Here is a 17,298-nt window from a genome sequence, read left to right as displayed (position 1 = left end):
CTTTTACTAAATTCTACCATTTTGATGTATTTTCTTCTTCTGAAGCAGTTTTTGGTAGAAAAGTACTTCAGGCAGTGGTTTCAGTTTGAATCTTCTGCTTATGTTTTTCATTAAACTTTATTTTGGGTGTGGATTATTTTCAGCAGGAATTGGCTGTCTTTATTTTATCCCTCCCTCTCTAGTGACTCTTGTGTGGAAAGATCCACATCTTGGGTAATCATTATCCCATACGTCACTAGCTCATGGACTCTTGCTAATTACATGAAAGAAAACATAATTTATGTAAGAACTTACCTGATAAATTCATTTCTTTCATATTAGCAAGAGTCCATGAGGCCCGCCCTTTTTTTGTGGTGGTTATGATTTTGTATAAAGCACAATTATTCCAATTCCTTATTTTATATGCTTTCGCACTTTTTTATCACCCCACTTCTTGGCTATTCGTTAAACTGAATTGTGGGTGTGGTGAGGGGTGTATTTATAGGCATTTTGAGGTTTGGGAAACTTTGCCCCTCCTGGTAGGAATGTATATCCCATACGTCACTAGCTCATGGACTCTTGCTAATATGAAAGAAATGAATTTATCAGGTAAGTTCTTACATAAATTATGTTTTCTCCTGATTATGTTAAGGCTCTGCCAGGAAAGTATCAGGAGCAAATTTTGACTCTTTGACTTTTTTCAAAGTCAGCTGAATTCTTTAAAAGTAGGTTTAGTTCAGGAGCTCCATGCAACTGTATTCCACGGCAACAAAAAGGAATAACCCAAAGGGTATCCTAAATTGGGGGCGCACCAAAAAATGTAATGCAAAAATCACACAAAAGAAATGTGAAAAAAATTTAATAAAATGAAATAAAACCGCAAACAATGTAATAATTTGTAAAACAAAAATGGTAACTGACAAAAATAACTTTGTTAGTAGAATGTTCTCTACAGATAAAATTCGTAATATCCGTGATAGTCCAAAGTTGAGCGTACAATTCCTATTTTTCAAAAGATGAGATATAAGTATGTAATAAAAAGGCTGCTCCGCTTATAATCCCGGTGTTGAGGGTGATCTACAGAGCAGAGAACAAAAGAAGAGGACGCCTCATAGTGTATTTCAGCCAAATAGGTATATGAACATGCAAAATGTAATGGGGCTCACCAGATATTGTTGCACCGTACTGTGACCAGTGCTCACGAGCGGGCTAACACTTCCAGTGGTTAGTACACTGGGATAGGAACCAACAGCTCTGGACTGGAAGAAATTGACATTATTTTCTATAGATGTGCCACCCAGGACGTGGGGTGTCTCCAAACACAGTCTCAGGAAAAAGAGGAGTATATACTGCTGAACCAAATCAGTTTGTGTATATATGAAAAAGAGAACTTCCAGGAAGTATCTTAAAAACAAATGTTTAATGTCGTTTGTGTCTCTCTGCAACGCGTTTCCCGACCGTTACAATGGTCGTTTCATCAGACAATAAAAATACATATACAAAAAGGCCTAATTGCCCACATTATATACACATTTTCAAATAAAACAGGAAGTTGTCATTAATCAGCTCCAATCAACACACACTGTGTCAGTCCGAAATTGAAATGGATTTTGTAATTTAACATTCATTTGTTGAATGGATAACACCTCAATATACAATTGTATCAAAAACATATTTCTAAAGATACAATAAAATCAACTAACTTCTCATATATGCATAATATAAAATGAATCCAAGAGTAAAAAATGTATCAATGAATTTATCAGTGATTTGTGTCTGAATCTATCCTGAACTGATGAATAATAATGGATATTTATTGGAGTTATTAGAAGAATTGGTATTGGTCTGAAGCATGGTTGTTCTATCTAAGTTTTTGGCCTTATTTAATGCTTGGTCTAACAGTTGTGTGGGATAACCTTTTTCTAAAAACCTCTGGTATTAACTTGACTCTGTTCTAAAAATATATCTAATCTAGTGCAATTTCTTCTAATACGTCTAAATTGACTCTAAGGTATATTTCTAATCCAGCTTTTACGGTGTTTGCTTCTAAAATCCAGGAAACTGTTACTATCTACTTCTTTGAAGAAAGTGTTTGATTCAATGGTATTGGATTCACCCCAACTCAGAACCGGATCTAAGTATTCTATGTATTGGGTCTGTATGTTTGCAGTAAAACTTAAACCCATATTGTTTTGGTTCAAATATGAAATAAATATATCAGGTGTTGTTTGATCACCGTCCCAAATTATAATCAAATCGTCAATGTAATGACCATAGAAGATCCAGGTTTGCCCTAAAAGTGCATTGGTGTAAATATACCTCTCTTCAAAAAAACAAAACATGAAAATATTTGGAAAACTAGGGGCGAACCTGGTCCCCATGGCCGTACCCTTTACTGGAAAATAAAATAACTATGTTTTAAAATGTAGTCAATGCTCTCGAGAATAAATGATTTCTGGGAATTATGTAAATAAATATCTTGCTCTAAAAAATGTGAGATAGCTAAAAATGCCCAGATGGCAATTGATGTTAGAGTATAGAGAACTCACGTCACAGGTGATCCATAGTAATTTGCTATCTGTGATGGAAATCTGACTAATTAATTGTAAGAGATGGGTACTGTCTCTGATGTAAAATGGTAACATAATCACAAATTTTTGTAAAAATTGGTCAATATAGTATGATAAATTATACGTCAAATTACCAATGCCTGCAATAATGGGGCGGCCGGGTGGATTGTGAATGTCCTTATGGACCTTGGGCAGATGATAATAGTGGGCTATACTCGGAATAGAAACTTTCAGAAAATCCTTTTCGGTTTTATTTAGAATACCCAAACTGGCCCTCTTGTCAATCAAAGTGGAGTATGTCTGAAGAAAAATAGGAGTGGGATCTTTTGGTAATATATGGTAGTAGTCGGTGTCGCCCAAAATTATTTTTGCTTCCTTAAGATAGTCACCTATATCTTGAATTACAGTTCCACCCCCCTTGTCTGCGTCACGACTAATACTATTTGAGTTGTTCTGTAAACTTATTAAAGCTTTCCTCTACCAAAGTTCATAAAATGTTTCTTTTTATTTTGTTTTTTAGACATTTTTTCTAAATCTTCAAGCACCATATGATATAGTTCTATATATTGGTTGGGTATATTGGTGGGGTTGAAATTGGACTTGTTCTTAACTGATGTGTGTATGAATTTATCAAATAGATGTGTTGTCAAATTGTCTACATTAGACACCACACATGGAGTGTTCCTATTGGCTGGCATAGAATCTGTTAAAATCAATTGTGAATCTGAAAATTTAATCTTATTCTCTTTAAGTTTTTTGTTCACAAACAATTTTTGAAGTGTTAATTTGCGTGTAAAGGTGTGAAGATCCACAAATATATAAAAAAATTTATGAGAATTGGGAGGACAGTATGAAAGTTCTCGTATTTAAAAAAATTTTCCTCAATTGAGAGGGGATTCCACAGCAGTTAGCTTCGCCCTCCTCATGTGGTTATTTTACCCGCAAAGTTTTGATTATTTCGGCCTCAGTGAGAATCGGCTTTTCTCTTTGAGATACTGATTTTAAGTGGTAGGAAATTGTAGTGAGGACAGGAATTATAGAGCTACAATCTTTTGACAAGTTTGGAGAACACCTCTACAACCCAGCCTGTCTGCCTTGGAATATTATTATTTTCAGTTTTTTCTGAGACCCAATTATGTTGACTTGACATTAAAATATTTTTATTTGATGAGGGATCTATTACCACATCTGGTAGTCTTGCACTAAAGTTCAGTCTTTCTAAAGTTGATTTAGACCCTTTATTATTTCTATTTAACCCCAAAATTTAAAATGATGCTCCATCTGAGACTTTCAACTGATAGTGAACAGTGCACAACTGATCCCACACTTGTGGAAGAAGGTAGAGCCTCCATCTTTACAGATGTGGTTACTAGAAATTCAAAAAATTGTATGAGAGTGTGTGTGATGTTTGTGTGATGGTGTGTGTTGTATGAGTGTGTGGTGATGGTGTGTGTTGTATGAGTGTGTGTGTGTGGTGATGGTGTGTGTTGTATGAGTGTGTGTGTTGTATGAGTGTGTGTGTGGTGATGGTGTGTGTGTGTGTGTGTTGTATGTGTGAGTGTTGTATGTGTGCATGTGGTGATGGTGTGTTTGGTGAGGTTGTGTGTGTTGTATGAGAGTGTGTTGTATGAGAGTATGCGTGGTGAGAGTGTGTGTTGTATGAAAGTATGTGCGGTGATGGTGTGTGTGTGTGTTGTATGAGAGTATGTGCGGTGATGGTGTGTGTGTGTGTTGTATGAAAGTATGTGCGGTGATGGTGTGTGTGTGTGTTGTATGAGAGTATGTGTGGTGATGGTGTGTGTGTTGTATGAGAGTATGTGTGGTGATGGTGTGTGTGTTGTATGAGAGTATGTGTGGTGATGATGTGTGTGTTGTATGTGTGTGGTGTTTGTGTATATGTTGTATGAGAGTGTGAGTGGTGATGGTGTGTGTGTTGTATGAGAGTGTGTGTGGTGTTTGTCTGTGTGTGTTTTATGAGAGTGTGTGTGGTGTGTGTGTTATATGTGTGTGTTGTTTGTGTGTGTGTGTGTGTTGTATGACTGTGTGTGTTGTATGACAGTATGTGTGGTGTGTGTGTATGTTGTATGTGTGTGGTGTTTGTGTATATGTTGTATGACAGGGTGTGTTGTATGAGAGTGTGTGTGGTGATGTGTGTGTGTGTTGTATGAGAGTGTGTGTGCTGTGTTTGTGTTTTGTATGAGAGTGTGTGTGGTGTGTGTGTTATATGTGTGTGTGTTGTATGATTGTGTGTTGTATGACAGTATGTGTGGTGATAGTGTGTATTGTATGTATGTGTGGTGTGTGTGTATGTTGTATGTGTGTGGTGTTTGTGTATATGTTGTATGACAGGGTGTGTTGTATGAGAGTGTGTGTGGTGATGGTGTGTGTGTTGTATGAGAGTGTGTGTGGTGTTTGTGTGTTTTCTATGAGTGTGTGTGTGTGTTATATGTCTGTGGTGTTTGTGTGTGTGTGTTGTATGACTGTGTGTGTGTGTTGTATGACAGTATGTGTGGTGATGGTGTGTATTGTATGTATGTGTGGTGTGTGTGTATATGCTGTATGTGTGTGGAGTTTGTGTGTGTGTTGTATGAGAGTGTGTGTGGTGATGGTGTGTGTGTTGTATGAGAGTGTGTGTGGTGATGGTGTGTGTGTTGTATGAGAGTGTGTGTGGTGATGGTGTGTGTGTTGTATGAGAGTGTGTGTGGTGATGGTGTGTGTGTTGTATGAGAGTGTGTGTGGTGTTTGTGTGTCTTGTATGAGAGTGTGTGTGTGTGTTATATGTGTGTGTTGTATGACAGTGTGTGTGGTGATGGTGTGTGTGTGTTGTATGAGAGTATGTGTGGTGATGGTGTGTGTGTTGTATGAGAGTATGTGTGGATGGTGTGTGTGTGTTGTATGAGAGTGTGTGTGGTGATGGTGTGCGTGTTGTATGAGAGTGTGTGTGGTGATGGTGTGCGTGTTGTATGAGAGTATGTGTGGTGATGGTGTGTGTGTGTTGTATGAGAGTGTGTGTGGTGATGGTGTATGTGTTTGAGAGTGTGTGTGGTGATGGTGTGTGTGTTGTATGAGAGTATGTGTGGTGATGGTGTGTGTGTTGTATGAGAGTATGTGTGGTGATGGTGTGTGTGTTGTATGAGAGTATGTGTGGATGGTGTGTGTGTGTTGTATTAGAGTGTGTGTGGTGATGGTGTGCGTGTTGTATGAGAGTGTGTGTGGTGATGGTGTGCGTGTTGTATGAGAGTATGTGTGGTGATGGTGTGTGTGTGTTGTATGAGAGTGTGTGTGGTGATGGTGTATGTGTTTGAGAGTGTGTGTGGTGATGGTGTGTGTGTTGTATGAGAGTGTGTGTGGTGATAAGGTGTGTGTGTGTGTGTGTATTGTATGAGAGTATGTGTGGTGATGGTGTGTATGTTGTATTTGTGTGGTGTTTGTGTGTGTATGTTGTATGACAGTGTGTGTGTGTTGTGTGTGTGTGTGATGTTTGTGTGTGTATGACATAGTGCGTGTGTTGTGTGTGATGTTTGTGTGTGTGTATGACATAGTGTGTGTGTGTTGTATGACAGTGTGTGTGGTGTATGGCACTGTATGGTGTATGAGTGTGTGTGTTGTATGGCAGTGTATGGTGTTTGTGTGTGTGTTACTTGTGTGTGTTGTATGACTGTGTGTGCTTTATGAGAGTGTGTGTGTTGTATGAGATTGTGTGTGTGTTGTATGAGAGTGTGTGTGTTGTATGACAATGTCGTGTTTGTGTGTGTTGTATGACAGTATGAGAGTGTGTGTGTTGTATGACAGTGTGTGGTATGTGGTGTTTCAGTGTGTGTTCTATGACAGTGTGTGGTGTGTGTATTGTATGACAGTGTGTGTGTGTGTTTTGTGTGTGTGCTTTATGAAAGTGTGTGTGATGTTTGTGTGTGTGTTGTATGACAGTGTGTGTGTTGTATGACAGTGTGTGTGTTGTATGACAGTGTGTGTGGTGTATGACAGTGTGTGTTGTATGAGAGTGTGTGTGGTGCCTGTGTGTGTTGTATGACAGTATGAGAGTGTGTGTGGTGCTTGTGTGTGTTGTATGACAGTGTGTGGTATGTGTGTTGTATTACAGTGTGTGTCTGTGTGTGTGTGTGTTGTATGACTGTGTCTGTGTGTGTGTGTGTGTTGTATGACTGTGTGTTGTATGACTGTGTGTTGTATGACTGTGTGTTGTATGACAGTGTGTGTGTCTGTTGTATGACAGTGTGTGGTGTGTGTGTGTCTGTTGTATGACGGTGTGTGGTGTGTGTGTTGTATGACAGTGTGTGGTGTGTGTGTGTCTGTTGTATGACAGTGTGTGGTGTGTGTGTGTCTGTTGTATGACGGTGTGTGTGTCTGTTGTATGACAGTGTGTGGTGTGTGTGTTGTATGACAGTGTGTGTTTGTGTGTGTTGTATGACAGTGTGTGTTTGTGTGTGTATTGTATGACAGTGTGTGTTTGTGTGTGTATTGTATGACAGTGTGTGTTTGTGTGTGTATTGTATGACAGTGTGTAGTGTGTGTGGTGTGTGTGTATGAAAGTGTGTAGTGTGTGTGTGTGTTGATACTTTTTGCAAGGCTCTAAAAGTTTGACTACGATCAGGAATAAAGTATGTACTTATTTTAGTCATGCTTCCAATAATTGCAGCTATCTTGTATATTACTTCAGAAAAAGCATAAAAATAGGAATGCGTTAACATGGCACTGGGTCTTTGGGAAGAACCCTGTGTTAGCACAATTTAAAAAAAGTCTTTCTATCCTTGATAAAACTTCCAGCTGAATGGGTCATGGTGGTCTGTAGAAAGAGCCTGTATGTTTTTAACTAGTCTCATGGTAATTGCACTGGAGATTTTACTGCTAGATACTTTGCTTAGATACAACACTCTCTGAAACAACTGTGACCTAAATCCACATCAGGAGCATCTGTTTGTGACACTCAGTAGTCTGTTGTCATGTCTGGATTTTATAAAACAGGCTTATTATACAGCGCCCCGTTAATTTCCTGAAAGGCTTGTGCACGTCTGTCTCTTAAACTTGCTTGCCCTGAGGTTTCTGCAAATGCCATGAACTATACACATTCTGTAATAGACTGGAAACCCTTTTTTGTTGGTTACAATTTTTATTATGGCTTTTACTTTCCTTATTTTAAAGGACAGTAAAGTCAACATTAAAGGGGCAGTCTAGCCAAAATTAAACTTTCATGGGCATGCAATTTTAAACAACTTTCCAATTTGCTTTTATCATCAGATTTGCTTTTGTTCTCTTGGTAAACTTAGGGAGACTAGAATACTAATGTCTAAGCCCTTGAAGGCTGCTCAGTGCATTTTAACAGTTTTTCACAGCTAGACTGTGCTAGTTCACGTGTGCCATATAGAAAACAATGTGTTCACTCCCCTGGAATTATTTATGAGTCAGGGGGCAGTATATTTATATAATGGTGTTGGTTGTGCAAAACTGGGGAATGGGTAATAAATGGATTATCTATTTTTTAAAACAATAACAATGTTCAAGTTAACTGTCCTTTTAAACTTTCATAATTCAGATAGAGGGTCCAATTTGAAACAAATTTTCAATTGACCTCTATTTGCAAATTATCCTTTGTGGAACAGTAGGCACAGGAGCAGCAGTGCACTACTGGCCGCTAGCTAAACACACCAATGTCACCAATCACCAGCTATCTCCCAGTAGTGCATTGTTGCTGCTGAGTCTACCAAGCTATACTTTGTGTAATCCAAAGAAAATGTTGCCAGTCGGGTGGCTTTATGAAGTAGCTGGGAGGTGCAGTGAAATACTTTGCAATATTAAAACATGTTCTATTATTTATAAATGTTACTTATTTCTTTTGCATGATGTAACGAGTCCACGGATTCATCCTAACTTGTGGGATATTGTCCTTCCTGACAGGAAGTAGCAAAGAGAGCACCACAGCAGAGCTGTCTATATAGCTCCCCCCTTAACTCCACCCTCCAGTCATTCTCCTTTGCTGGCTCTAAGCAGGAAGAGTAAAGAGAAGAGGTGTTAAACTGTTAGTTTTATTTTATCTTCAATCAAGTGTTTGTTATTTTTAAATGGTACCGGTGTTGTACTATTTACTCTCAGGCAGGACATAGATGAAGATTTCTGCCTGGAGGATGATGATCTTAGCATTTGTAACTAAGGTCCACTGCTGTTCCCACAGAAGCTGAGGAGTACAGGAAAACTTCCGTGTGAGGAACTGTTTCTTGCTATACAGCAATGAGGTATGTTCAGTCATATTTTCTGCAGTGACTGTGTTAACTCAGAAAGGCTGACAGTGTCCCCATTAGGGGAAGGGTAAGCAGTAATCCTAGTGTTACCAGAGGTTTTTACTAGCTTGCATAAAGGGTTAATTTTTTGTGGGCACTCAGTTTATGTGAATTTGGGACAAACGTTTTTGTGTCTGGGAGTAACGTTTTCTGTTTTATGGGTTTGCTTGAGGGTTCTTTGGGGTTGTTTATAACCCACGTGGCTTTCAGGCAGGGTTTGTTAGTTTTGTGTAGGCCCCAGCAACATCGATTGAGGTGGGTGGGGCCTACATTTACAAGCAGCAAGCAACTTCTCCTGAGGTCCTGAGAGTCTTCTGAGGGACTAATTGAAGCTTTAAACCCCATATTATCGCTTCCTAAGGGCAGGTAGGGCCACAGCAGAGCTGTGGCAAGGTGCTTTAGGGGGTTTTAACCGGTTTTAGACATATTTCATTCCGTTTTTTTTTCATTTCGGGGTTTATTGCTTATTAACTTGTGGTGCAATCTTTCTAAAGCTTAGTGGGTACACTATTAAAATTTCAGAAAAATTAAAGCAATTTTAATCTGTTTTGCAGTTTGTGTATGCCTTTTTTCTCTTAAAGGCACAGTACCATTTTTGCAAATTGTGTTTTTTTTTTTCATTAAATAACGTGTTTGCCAAGCTTGCTTGCTTTATTACTAGTCTGTTAAACATGTCTGACACTGAGGAAACTCATTGTTCAATTTGTTTAGAAGCCATTGTGGAACCCCCTCTTAGAATTTGTCCCACTTGTACTGATATGTCTATAAATTGCAAACAGCATATTTTGACTTCTAAAAGTTTGGCATTAGATGATTCTCAGACAGAAGGAAATCAGGTTTTGCCATCTAGTTCTCCCCAAGTGTCACAACCAGTAACGCCCGCACAAGCGACGCCGAGTACTTCTAGTGCGTCTAATTCTTTCACCTTGCAAGATATGGCTTCATTTATGAATACTACCCTCACATAGGTTTTATCTAAGCTGCCTGGGTTGCAAGAGAAGGGCAGTAGCTCTGGGTTAAGAACAAATGCTGAGCCTTCTGACGCTTTAGTTGCCGTTTCCGATATTCCCTCACAATGTTCTGAGGTAGGGATGAGGGATTTGCTGTCTGAGGGAGAGATTTCTGATTCAGGAAAGATGTTCCCTCAGACAGATTCAGATATGACGGCATTTAAATTTAAACTAGAGCACCTCTGCTTATTGCTCAGGGAGGTTTTAGCTACTCTGGATGATTGTGACCCTATTGTAGTTCCAGAGAAATTGTGTAAAATGGACAAATATTTAGAGGTTCCTGTTTACACTGATGTGTTTCCGGTCCCTAAGAGGATTTCGGACATTGTTACTAAGGAGTGGGATAAACCAGGTATTCCGTTCTCTCCCCCTCCTGTTTTTAAGAAAATGTTTCCCATTTCTGACACCATAAAGGACTCATGGCAGATGGTCCCTAAGGTGGAGGGAGCTATTTCTACTCTGGCTAAGCGTACAACTATACCTATTGAAGACAGTTGTGCTTTCATTGATCCTATGGATAAAAAATTAGAGGGTCTCCTAAAGAAAAGTTTTGTTCATCAAGGTTTTCTTCTTCAACCTAAAGCATGCATTGTTCCTGTAACCATTGCAGCTGCCTTTTGTTTTGAGGCTCTAGAAGAGGCTCTTCAGATGGAGACCCCACTAGATTATATTTTGGACAGAAATAAGGCTGTTAAGTTGGTTAATTCTTTTATTACAGACGCCGCTTTTCATCTTGCTAAATTTGCGGCTAAGAATTCAGGTTTTGTCATTTTAGCGCGTAGAGCGTTATGGCTTAAGTCCGGGTCAGCTGATGTGTCATCTAAATCTAAGCTTTTGTCCATCCCTTTCAAAGGTAAGACCCTATTCGGGCCTGCATTGAAAGAGATCATTTCAGACATTACTGGAGGGAAGGGTCATACCCTCCCTCAGGATAAGTCAAATAAGACAAGGAACAAACAAAATAATTTTCGTTCATTTCGAAACTTCAAGAGTGGTCCCTCTACTTCTTCCCCTGCTGCAAAGCAAGAGGGGAACTTTGCTCAATCCAAGCCAACCTGGAGACCTAATCATGCTTGGAACAAACCTGCTGCTGCCACTAAGTCAGCATGAAGGGGTAGCCCCCGATCCGGGACCGGATCTAGTAGGGGGCAGACGCTCTCTCTTTGCTCAGGCCTGGGCACGAGACATTCAGGATTCCTGGGCAGTAGAAATTGTAACCCAGGGATACCTTCTAGATTTCTAGGATTCCCCTCCAAGGGGGAGGTTCCATCTTTCTCAATTGTCTGTAAACCCGACAAAAAGAGAGGCGTTCTTACGCTTTGTAGAAGACCTTTTTACCATGGGAGTGATCTGCCCAGTTCCAAAAGCAGAACAGGGGCAGGGGTTCTACTCCAATCTGTTTATAGTTCCCAAAAAGGAGGGAACCTTCAGACCAAATCTGGATCTCAAGATCCTAAACCAATTCCTAAGAGTTCCATCTTTACAAGATGGGGACCATTCAGACTATCTTACCATTGATCCAGGAGGGTCAATATATGACCACCGTGGACTTAAAGGATGCGTATCTGCACATTCCTATCCACAAAGATCATCACCAGTTCCTCAGGTTCGCCTTTCTGGACAAGCATTATCAGTCTGTGGCTCTTCCTTTCGGGTTGGCCACGGCGCTGCAAATCTTCATGAAGGTGCTAGGGTCCCTTCTGGCGGTTCTAAGGCCACGGGGCATAGCAGTGGCACCTTATCTAGACGACATTCTAATTCAAGCGTCGTCCTTCCAACTAGCCAAGTCTCACACGGACTTAGTGTTGGCCTTTCTAAGGTCTCACGGGTGGAAAAGGAACGTAAAAAAAGAGTTCTCTTTCCCCCCTCACAAGAGTTTAATTTCTAGGGACTCTGATAGACTCGGTGGACATGAAAATATTTCTGACGGAGGTCAGGAAATCAAAGATTTTGTCCACCTGCCGAGCTCTTCATTCCATTCCTCGGCAGTCAGTGACTCAGTGTATGGAGGTAATTGGACTAATGGTAGCGGCAATGGTCATAGTTCCGTTTGCTCGTTTGCATCACAGAGCACTGCAACTATGCATGCTCAATCAGTGGAATGGGGATTATGTGGATTTATCTCCTCAGATAAATCTGGATCAAGAGACCAGAGACTCTCTTCTTTGGTGGTTGTCACAGGATCATCTGTCCCAGGGAATGTGTTTCCGCGGGCCAGAATGGGTTATAGTGACGACAGACGCCAGTCTTCTGGGCTGGAGTGCATTCTGGAATTCCCTGAAAGCTCAGGGTTTGTGGACTTGGGAGGAGGCTCTCCTACCGAGAAATATTCTGGAATTAAGAGCGATATTCAATGCTCTCCAGGCATGGCCTCAGCTGGCTTCGGCCAGATTCATCAGGTTTCAGTCGGACAACATCACGACTGTGGCTTATATCAATCATCAGGGCGGAACAAAGAGTTCTTTAGCGATGATAGAGGTCTCAAGGATAATCCAATGGGCAGAGGCTCACTCTTGCCATCTGTCAGCGATCTATATCCCAGGTGTAGAGAACTGGGAGGCAGATTTTCTAAGTCATCAGACTTTTCATCCGGGGGAGTGGGAACTCCATCCGGAGGTGTTTGCTCTGCTGGTTCGGCTATGGGGCACACCAGAGTTGGATCTGATGGCGTCTCGTCAGAGCGCCAAACTTCCTCGTTACAGCTCCAAGTCAAGGGATCCTCAGGCTTTACTGATAGATGCTCTAGCAGTACCCTGGTCGTTCAACCTGGCTAATGTGTTTCCACCTTTCCCTCTCCTTCTACGTCTGATTGCCAGAATCAAACAGGAGAGAACATCTGTGATTTTGATAGCGCCTGCGTGGCCACGCAGGACTTGGTATGCAGACCTGGTGGACATGTCATCCCTTCCACCATGGTCTCTGCCATTGAGACAGGACCTTCTGATTCAAGGTCCATTCAAGCATCCAAATCTAATTTCTCTGCAACTGACTGCTTGGAGATTGAACGCTTGATTCTATCAAAGCAGGGTTTCTCTGAGTCGGTCATAAATACCTTGATTCAGGCTTGAAAGCCTGTTACCAGTAAAATTTATCATAAGATATGGCGTAAATATCTTTTTTGGTGCGAATCCAAAGGCTTCTCCTGGAGTAAAATCAGGATTCCTAGGATTTTGTCTTTTCTCCAAGAGGGATTGGAGAAACGATTATCAGCTAGTTCCCTAAAGGGACAGATATCTGCTCTGTCTATTTTGTTGCACAAGAGTCTGACAGATGTTCCAGATGTTCAGGCTTTAGTTAGAATTAAGCCTGTGTTTAAACCTATTGCTCCGTCATGGAGTCTAAATTTAGTTCTTAGAGTTCTTCAGGGGGTTCCGTTTGAACCCATGCATTCCATAGATATTAAGCTTTTATCTTGGAAAGTTTTGTTCCTAGTTGCTATCTCTTCAGCTCGAAGAGTTTCTGAACTATCTGCATTACAATGTGACTCTCCTTATCTTGTGTTCCATGCTGATAAGGTGGTTTTGCGTACCAAGCCTGGGTTCCTACCTAAGGTTGTTACTAACAGGAATATCAATCAAGAAATTGTTGTTCCTTCTCTGTGTCCTAATCCTTCTTGTAAGAAGGAACGTCTGTTGCACAACTTGGACATGGTTCGTGCTTTGAAATTTTATTTGCAGGCAACCAAAGAGTTTCGTCAAACATCTTCTTTGTTTGTTGTCTATTCTGGAAAGCGTAGGGGTCAAAAGGCTACGGCGTCTTCTCTTTCCTTTTGGCTGAAAAGCATCATCCGTTTGGCTTATGAGACTGCTGGACAACAGCCTCCTGAAAGGATTACATCTCATTTTACTAGAGCGGTAGCTTCCACATGGGCTTTTAAAAATGATGCTTCTGTTGAACAGATTTGTAAGGCTGCGACTTGGTCGTCGCTTCATGCCTTTTCAAAATTTTATAAATTTGATACTTTTGCTTCTTCGGAGGCTATTTTTGGGAGAAAGGTTTTGCAAGCAGTGGTGCCTTCCGTTTAGGTTCCTGTCTTGTCCCTCCCTTCATCCGTGTCCTAAAGCTTTGGTATTGGTATCCCACAAGTTAGGATGAATCTGTGGACTCGGTACGTCATGCAAAAGAAAACAAAATGTATTCTTACCTGATAGATTTCTTTCTTTTGCAATGTACTGAGTCCACGGCCCGCCCTGTCTATTCAAGACAGACAGTATTTTTTTATGTAAACTTCAGTCACCTCTGCACCTTATAGTTTCTCCTTTTCTTCCTTGACCTTCGGTCGAATGACTGGGGAGTGGAGTTAAGGGGGGAGCTATATAGACAGCTCTGCTGTAGTGCTCTCTTTGCTACTTCCTGTGAGGAAGGACAATATCCCACAAGGTAGGATGAATCCGTGGACTCGGTACATCGCAAAAGAAATACATTTATCAGGTAAGCATAAATTTTGTTTTTCTATCGGAATTGGTGTCTCCTGCTGTTATTGAAATGACATTAAACACTTTGTGTTTTTGTCTAAAAACTTTACTGACTCCCTAGAGATGCCAAAAAGCAAATGCTGTAGCCTGCAAATAAAATAGCTGTTTTCTGTAGTTTGCAGCTTTTTTGCTTTATGGCCTCTCTAGGGAGGGTGGAACATCTTTATTTTATAGTGAAGTGTGTGAATGTGCTTGGTACATATTGTTCATTCCTAAATTAACATGAAAATATATTTTTCTTTACCTTTTAGACAGGAGAATTCTCAGCTCGTTTTCTTCTAAAGCTTCCGGTGGATTTCAGTAATATTCCTATCTATCTTCTCAAGGTAAAACTAATAGTATAATGAAGAATAATGATATGAAAATGTAACAAAATAGCAGCTTGTCTGGGTTTCCAGGGATTGCCTTGGCCCCGCCCATGCCACACCCATCTTCCCCACAGCTCACATGTGACCCTGTTCCTCTTGTCATGGCTCCAGTCACAAAACTCCAGTGGGCCATCTTTTATCGGTCCCATTAATTTCCCTGAAAGTACTTTGTTAACTGTTAAAGGGACACTTAACCCACATTTTTTATTTTGTGATTCAGATAGAGCAGCAATTTTCTAATGTACGCCTATTATCAAATGTTCTTCATTCTCTTGTTATCTTTATTTGAAAAGCAAGAATGTAAGTTTAGATGCCGGCCTATTTTTGGTGAACAACCTGGGTTGTCCTTGCTGATTGATGGATAAATTCACCCACCAATAAACAAGTGCTGTCCAGAGTTCTAAACCAAAAATTGGCTGGCTCCTAATCTTAGATGCCTTCTTTTTCAGACAAAGATAGCAAGAGAACAAAGAAAATTGATAATAGGAGTAAATTAGAAAGTTGCTTAAAATTGCTGCTCTATCTGAATCACAAAAGAAAAAATTTAGGTTGTGTCCCTTTAAGAGCTTTATTTCTACTACAAAACATGTTGAAGATGAGGGCAATTTATAAATTGCATGCTTGCTTGATATTTTATATTCTGTCATGAAAAGTAGGACTTAAGCACAGCTGTACATCTGCCTGATTGGCTAAACACAATGAAACTAAATGAATATTAAATACCTCTTCACTTTGTGCTTTGTCTTAAAGGGACAGTCTAGTCCAAAGTAAACGTTCATGATTCAGATAGAGAATGTAATTTTCAAAGTGAAAAAAACAACCGCTACAGCTTACGGTCACTTGGAAAATGCGGTGTCGTGGGTTGATGACGTAATCCGCCAGCAAGCGTTGTTTGCCACAGCCCTCAGTGCTCTATCCGTGCAAAGTCCAAAGCTAAAAGGTGCGAGAACCAGCCGCCAATAGCAACATCAACAAGAAAGAGGCTGCACAACGGATCCAAATGAAAAACACAGGTTTATTTGTGTAAATTAAACCTTGACAGACATGGACAGGACGGTATCCTGACGCGTTTCACGCCCCCTAGTATTTAAACCATCTTTAAATAGGGCTCCAATTGCCCTCACATTTGCCAATACATAACGAAATTAAAAGTACACACAGACAACTTTAAAAACAGAAGATAATACACATCGTCAACAGAGTTATCATACCAGATATCTACATTTTAATTATGCTGAAGAACATATTTGGAGATAATTTACTAGGTACATGATAAAGTATTGCATATTATTTGTCTAATTCTAAATTATAATTATGCTTCTATTTTGGAAAAATATGCCTATATATCATTATAAATGCTGTGGGTCAAATCCTGCATTACATTGCTTCCCATGGTAAGGGTAAGAAATATATTGAAATATCAGCATCCCAATCCTAATGCTGATAACCTAAACAGTTTTTAGCTCTAATGGGTAAACAATGATGGTTACATATTATTAGACTGATGTTTTCCTTACTTTATATTACAACTATGTATCCAACACCTAGAACAGGGGTAATAATTTATTCAATTATAATATTCTGAAAAAGTTTGTGTGAAAACACATACCCCTAAGAAACTATGTATAATGAATAAAAGTTTGAGCACATAATTGAAGATATATATTAACACATTTTGCCCAGATCCCACAGGAAAATTTTCTTGCAGCCTAAATCTAGACAAAATAACTTATGTCCCACTCTTTATTTAAACCAATTGGGACTCTCGTTTTTAATTTAAAAATCCAATAGAGTTTTTTTTCGTCTAGTATCTTGTATTTATTGCCCCCCCCCCCCCCCTAACCGGCATCTGAGCTAGATCTATAGCTTTAATCGAGAATTTATCCACATTAGTTAAGTGCACACTATTGAAGTGTTGGGCAACACTCGAGTCTTTATTGAAATTTTTGACATCATTAAAGTGTTCACGTGCTCTCGTGCCCAACTGTCTCGTCGTTTTGCAGATGTACTGACTGTGGCAAATCGAACACTCCAATAGATACACCACAAATGTGGTTTTACAATTTGCATAGAAGTCAATACTATATTTACAATTGTCTACTGATGATCTAAATTCTCTACTCGCATCTATCATACCACAAATGAGACAACCTCTACCACCACATTTATAATTGCCTAGTGTATTTAACCAGGTGTTTCTTGATCTTAGTACCATAGTAGGTGCTAGTGTAGTGGCTAATGTAACCATTTTTTTTTTTTTAAACAAACTTGCAAGATCCTATTGTTTCTTTTAGTATATCATCAGTAGATAATAATGATAAATTATTCTTGAGTATTTGTACAATTTGTGGAAATTGTTTAGTATACTCTGTTGTAAATAATATATCCCCTTGCTGTATTTACTCTTGGGTTTGGCATGATATGTGGATGCTTGTGACTGACCAATTTCAATTATTGCCGCATTTAGTAGTTCTGAGTCATAACCTCTTACTTCCAACCTCTTACATAATTCTAGGGACTGTTCCATGTATACATCAAGATACTTGGTATTTCTCCTCAACCTTATTAGTTGACCTCTGGGTATGGCATGAATAATGCGATGTGGG

At 39.7% G+C, this 17,298-nt stretch overlaps 1 protein-coding gene across 2 annotated transcripts in view; it reads left to right on the top strand.

Moving 5' to 3' along the window:
* BABAM2 (BRISC and BRCA1 A complex member 2) overlaps window positions 1–17,298 on the top strand; it is an 896,806-nt gene that overhangs the window by 217,231 nt on the left and 662,277 nt on the right. For both annotated transcript variants that reach the window (XM_053712651.1, XM_053712652.1), the window contains exon 6: window positions 14,576–14,650. In XM_053712651.1, the coding sequence (XP_053568626.1) occupies window positions 14,576–14,650 (75 nt within the window). The remainder of the gene's footprint in view (window positions 1–14,575; window positions 14,651–17,298) is intronic.

The sequence above is a fragment of the Bombina bombina genome, chromosome 4 (assembly GCF_027579735.1).
Source record: "Bombina bombina isolate aBomBom1 chromosome 4, aBomBom1.pri, whole genome shotgun sequence".
Classification (NCBI taxonomy): domain Eukaryota; kingdom Metazoa; phylum Chordata; class Amphibia; order Anura; family Bombinatoridae; genus Bombina; species Bombina bombina.
Note: the sequence above shows the minus strand (reverse complement) of the source record. Positions and strands in the feature narration are given on the sequence as shown.